Source organism: Arachis hypogaea, chromosome 13 (assembly GCF_003086295.3).
Source record: "Arachis hypogaea cultivar Tifrunner chromosome 13, arahy.Tifrunner.gnm2.J5K5, whole genome shotgun sequence".
Classification (NCBI taxonomy): Eukaryota; Viridiplantae; Streptophyta; class Magnoliopsida; order Fabales; family Fabaceae; genus Arachis; species Arachis hypogaea.
Genome location: NC_092048.1, coordinates 8,878,901 through 8,884,273, shown reverse-complemented (window position 1 = coordinate 8,884,273; position 5,373 = coordinate 8,878,901). Strand labels below are relative to the sequence as shown.

General features: G+C 38.7%; 1 protein-coding gene across 1 annotated transcript; it reads right to left on the bottom strand.

The window, feature by feature from the left end:
• Window positions 1-1,782: 1,782 nt before the first annotated feature.
• Window positions 1,783-4,828, bottom strand: LOC112737028 (protein NUCLEAR FUSION DEFECTIVE 4). Its single transcript, XM_025786733.3, has 3 exons — window positions 4,081-4,828; window positions 3,126-3,982; window positions 1,783-2,631 (listed from the first exon to the last, which is right to left on the bottom strand). The coding sequence occupies exons 1-3, from the start codon at window positions 4,420-4,422 to the stop codon at window positions 2,154-2,156; spliced, it is 1,677 nt and encodes a 558-aa protein (XP_025642518.1). The 5' UTR covers window positions 4,423-4,828; the 3' UTR covers window positions 1,783-2,153.
• Window positions 4,829-5,373: the final 545 nt, after the last annotated feature.

Sequence of the window (5,373 nt, the reverse complement as noted above, 5' to 3'; positions counted from 1 at the left end):
GTTTAGTGTAAAGATCAGCCACTTGATCAACACCCGGAATGTGCAGAATGTGAAGCTGGTTCTGATTCACCTTCTCCCTTACAAAATGAACTCTCAGTTCAAAGTGCTTGCTTCTATGATGAAGGATAGGATTTGCTAAGAGTTGAACCGTGCTTTAAGTTATCACAATATATAACTAGAATGCCGGAAGTTTTGAAGTGCAATTCACATAGTAAATTCTGTAACCAGGTGATTTCTGTAACACACGGCTGCTTCTTGCTAGACCATGCTACCAGGTTCTGTCCTAGATAAACACAATACCTTGAGGTCGATCTTCGATCATCCGAATCAGAGGCCCAATCAGCATCTGAAAAGGAAAAAATATGCAAGTCAGAAGAGGGGTGAAATAAGAGTCCTTGGTCACTTGTTCCAACTAAGTATCTAAGGATACCTTTAACAGCTTTCCAATGTGTGACCAGAAAGATCATGCATATATTGTGTAAGTACAATATTGAAGAGCACCAACTACTGCTCGAGTGCTCGATAATTTGTTGGATCGGAATAAGAAGCGCCTCTAGATTGTATAAGTTTTTAAGATGTATTTTATACTAAATTGATTTTGATGACTAATTTTAGAATATATTTAGTATGATTGTATAAAAAGTCCATAAATCCTAAATTCTAATACTATAAAAATAAAATATTGGTTCAAAGTGTTAATATTAATGAAAAAGTGTTGACTCTAATATTTTTCAATTAAAAAAATTTAATGATAATTAATCATTTACTCTACTATTTTATATTTTTGTTTATTTTAGAGGATATTTTTTTAAATAATTTAACTAATTTGTGTCTTAAAAAAAGGTTACTATCAGTATATAGAAGTTTTTTAATTTTTTATTTTAATAAATAATAACAAATATATTAAAAATTTAAACTATATATTTTTTATACAAACTTTTTTAATTAATAATATTAAAATATATCTTTAGGATATAAATTAACTAAACAATCTTTTAAAATTTATAACTTTTATCACGTGTGAGTCTTACAACATTAATTTAAGAATAATTAGATTCTCACATTCTTATTTTACCCATTTCTCTCAATTTAAATGAGCTTTATCCATTTTTAATATATATTAATTCAATTATTTTCTTTTGATTTATTATTGTTAGATCATTTTCATTTATTATCATTATTAATAAGCTTTTCTCTGATAAAAGAACAATATTATATACACTATTGTTGTGTCTATATGTATTGTGTTAAAATTGATTGATAATAAAAATTAGAAAAAGATAAAAAAATCTTTTATATTAGCTTTTCTGAAGCATACTTTCTTTGTATCACTCCAAGAGAAAAAAAAAAAAACAACTAAAAATTTATCACATGGGTATGAATTAGAGAGTGGAGTCACACACAAGCACCTCTTATGATCGGTCATTGGGACCACGAGATTAATGACTATGGCAGAGCAGTCTGGTGTGTCTCCACACTAGTAGATTAATAAATGACATTGATTCAGTTTTGGACAGACATCACACAATGGATGAAACTTGAATGTGACGTGAATCAGACAGATCCCTCATAAACCAAAACTTGAGCTCCTTAGTCCTTATTATCTTTGCCTTCAAGCAAACTATGGTCTCGCGATGCCTTGTCTCATATACCTTCATTCAAGCCTCTGTATCTATGCACTCTGTTCCTTCACATTTATCACCGCGTTTTTAATGTTATTTTTCTCATTTCCTTCTAACAATAATTCTGACTGCTGCTGCCTCTTTGATTCAATTCCAAGACTGTCACAGAAATTTTTTTCTCATTACTCTTAAACGAACTTACAGTTACAATGATTACAAATGGCTAAGGAATATGACAACAACAACAACTGACATTACAGTATTACACCACACCAGTTCACATTTTACAGAACTAATAACAGCACAACATTTATCTACCAAACAAGCCGCACAATCTTTGAATGTTCTCTTAAAATCGAACCAAATGAATTATATCACTGATGCTATCAAGGGAATAGAATGCTTATATGCTTCATAATGGAGTTGAACAAATAGCCCTCCTTATTTGAAACCAAAAACAATGAGTTAACTATGTGGAAATGGGATATCACAGAGAAAAAAATTCTCATCAATCCCCCACCACTGATATCATTAGCTACTTGATGTGACCGAGGAAGATTTCTTTGACTTTCTGCTCATGGAAATCTTCTTGTAAACATGCTTGGTTCTGAATGACATCCAAATGTCCAAGAAGAAGCCAATTACACATGCTGCAGTCATGACTACAAAGACTAGCCTGTAACAGTGGCCTCCCACACAGGTGTTGCCTCCTCCGGCAGTGGTGGTGGCCTCCATATCGTAGAGTATGCCGGCAAGCAGGCCCGAAAAGAGGAAAGATCCAAGGGGAAGGTTGAGGATGAGAATGTTGTAGATGAGACCATAGTATTTGAGCCCAAATAGCTCAGAGGCTGCTGGAACTGTAATGGCCATTCTCACTCCATAGCATATGCCAACTACAGTAGACCCAATATAGAGAGAACCAGGCATAGCCATTGCCAGAAGTATGTAACCCACAGCCATCAGAATCTGAGATGCTGCATTCCAAAGAGGTCTAGGAGTTGCAGCCTTCCTGTGAGAACCCAAAAGGAACAAAATAGTTAGTTCAGTAGAATCCATCTAACATCTTCAATCTCACTGGTGTAGTCCCTACAATTAGGCTTGTTGAATAGTTGGTTATAGTAGGTATTGGGATTTCAATTTTCAATTATAATAGTTGAATATATTTTTTCACCTAATTTTCCTACCTTCCACCAAAAGTTATGGTCTAGCTTTCTAAAACGAGATATTTAGAAACACCTTGAGTGGAATCCAATAAGATTTTAAACCAAATAAGGGACGATCCCGCAGATCTTATCTTAGAACAATTCAATACTATAAATCAAATATACGCATCAGAAAGTGACTGAAAACAAAGTAATTAACTGTATATGATGGTTACTTATGATCAAAGTATCATCATAGATTTCCTGATATTTAAATAACGTAATGTGAGCATTGTTGAATGGAATATTTGGAATTGACAAAACTGACCACGCAGATACATAGAATATTACGGGAAGATACCTGATGAAGTGCTCCGAAACCGAACCCGAAACGATTCTTCCAAAGAAGCCCCAAATGCTGGTCAAAGACACAAAGATAGAAACGTCGGTGTACCCGAGGGCCAAACCGATTTGACCCATATTATTCTGAACCGCCATTCCTGTTCCAACCCCACACAGAAAAGACACAAACAATATCCAAAAATCAACGCTCCTCAGCACCTCCGATATAGTGTGCTCCTCCCCGATAGCCGCCCTTCCCTTCTCTAGAATCACCACAGCCGTCTCCTCCTCTGCCGCCGCAGCCGCCACCGCCGCCGCTTCCTCCTCCCTGTTGCCGTTCTGAAGCAGCGGCTCGTTCACCCGCTGACCGTTCTGACCCTCGATGTCCAGAACCGGTTTCAATAGCCTCTCTGAGAAGTAAGCGTGAATGGGAATGGCCAACGGCGCCGCCAGCAAAACGAGCAAAACTCCGGTAAACACGCGAGAGAACAAGGTACTAGGGTTGGGGATGAACCCGTAGGCCAACAGGTAAACTGCGACGACGACCGCCACGGCGTTGAATATGCCGAAGTACTTGGACTCTTCTGTGTCGGCGGCGGCGGTCGACTTCTCCGGCGGAACCTCACGGAGGAAGAAGATTCCGGAGACGCAAACTGCGAGGGGGATGAGAGCGAGCATGAGGAGGAATGCAGCAGGGTCGTCGGAGAAGAGAGCGGAGCAAAGGCTGGTGAAGATGGCGGTGCTCAGCCCTACAAAGCCCTTGAGAATGCCGGAGACGGGACCACGGTTTCTCCGGAAGTTGCGTATGCACGTGACGAGCACCGCAGTGTTCATCCACGTGGTGCTGTTCCCTCCCATGCAGAGAAAAACACACATCTACAGTAATGATTCAGTGAAAGTGTAAGATTAAATTACTACTTACTAGTTTGTTAGAGCGGTTACAACTTACAAATTCTGTTGTAACAAACTCGTACCTGCCAGTAAGGGAGGGGTTGGATTTTCTGGCTGACGACGAGCCACTGGACGCCGTATGCGATGAGGCCTTCGAGGGAGCCTATGAGCAGGATGGACCACGTGGGGAGGCGGTCGGAGGCCAGGCCGGCGACGAGGCCGAATGCCTTTCCGATATCTTTGGCGACGGAGAGGGAGTTGAGCTCCACCTGAGTGAGGTGCATGAGGGACTTGAGTGCGTCGGAGTAGTTGGAGAAGGTGTAGTTGTTGCCGGAGATACACTGGATCCACACGGCAGCCACGAAGCCCAGCCACTTGCTGGCAGTGGAGACACGGGATCCCGCCGAGAAGGAGGAGCTTCCCATTCTATTCTAAAAAAAATTGAAGCTTTCTGGTAAGATTCCCTTTCTTTCTTTTGGGGTTTGGGTTTGGGACGCATTCGTAGCGGCCACCGGTTATCTTATAGGTGGATATTAACAAATAAGAACACGTTTTGAGAGCTTGAGGTAGAAGATTCGGGGCAGCACTCAGTAAATAACGTTGACGGCAAGGGTGGATTAAAGAAGTGGTAAGTTGCGCAACTTGAGAGAGTATGACATGGAGTAGACAGAATTGCTTTTGTTTAGAGGATTTATGGTGGGGCCTGGCTTTGGAGGCCGTGGTACCATTTGGAAACCCTTCAATTTCGATATTTTATTGTATTTGACCGTACATAACGGAGCCAGCCGCAGTCGGCGACCTTGTAGGACCCAAAACCATTCTCCTCCACTCGATTCATACTCCTGCGGTATCGTATCTATGTACAATTAAGGCTTGGATAATGCCACTATGATAATGACATTTTCTTTTAATTACAATATTAAAACCAAATCATCAAACAAATTACTCAAATCCAGTAATAAGTAACAGCAATTCCTCTTTCCTCCACAAACTAAACTTAATAAAAAAAAGTAACAATTTCTAAAAAAAAAAAAATTGAACAATAAAATACTATCATCATCCTATATATAAGCATTTCGAAGTGATGAGCCTGAAGTTATTATCTCTGTATTTAAAAAAAATAAATTATAAATATGACAAAAAATTATTAGAAAAAACATATAACTTTGATTTTGATCATTTTCAAATTTTTGAATAATTAATATTCCATACATTTAAGTAAAAAAAAAAAAAAACGATTAATGGTGGTTTAAAAGAAGATAAAAAAAAATCGTAACTACACGCGTCCATCCATGGTACGTGGCCATAGATATATAGAGTGCGTTTCCATGTTTCCCCAGAAAATTATTTCTGCTTGTGGTTATTAATTACGATAG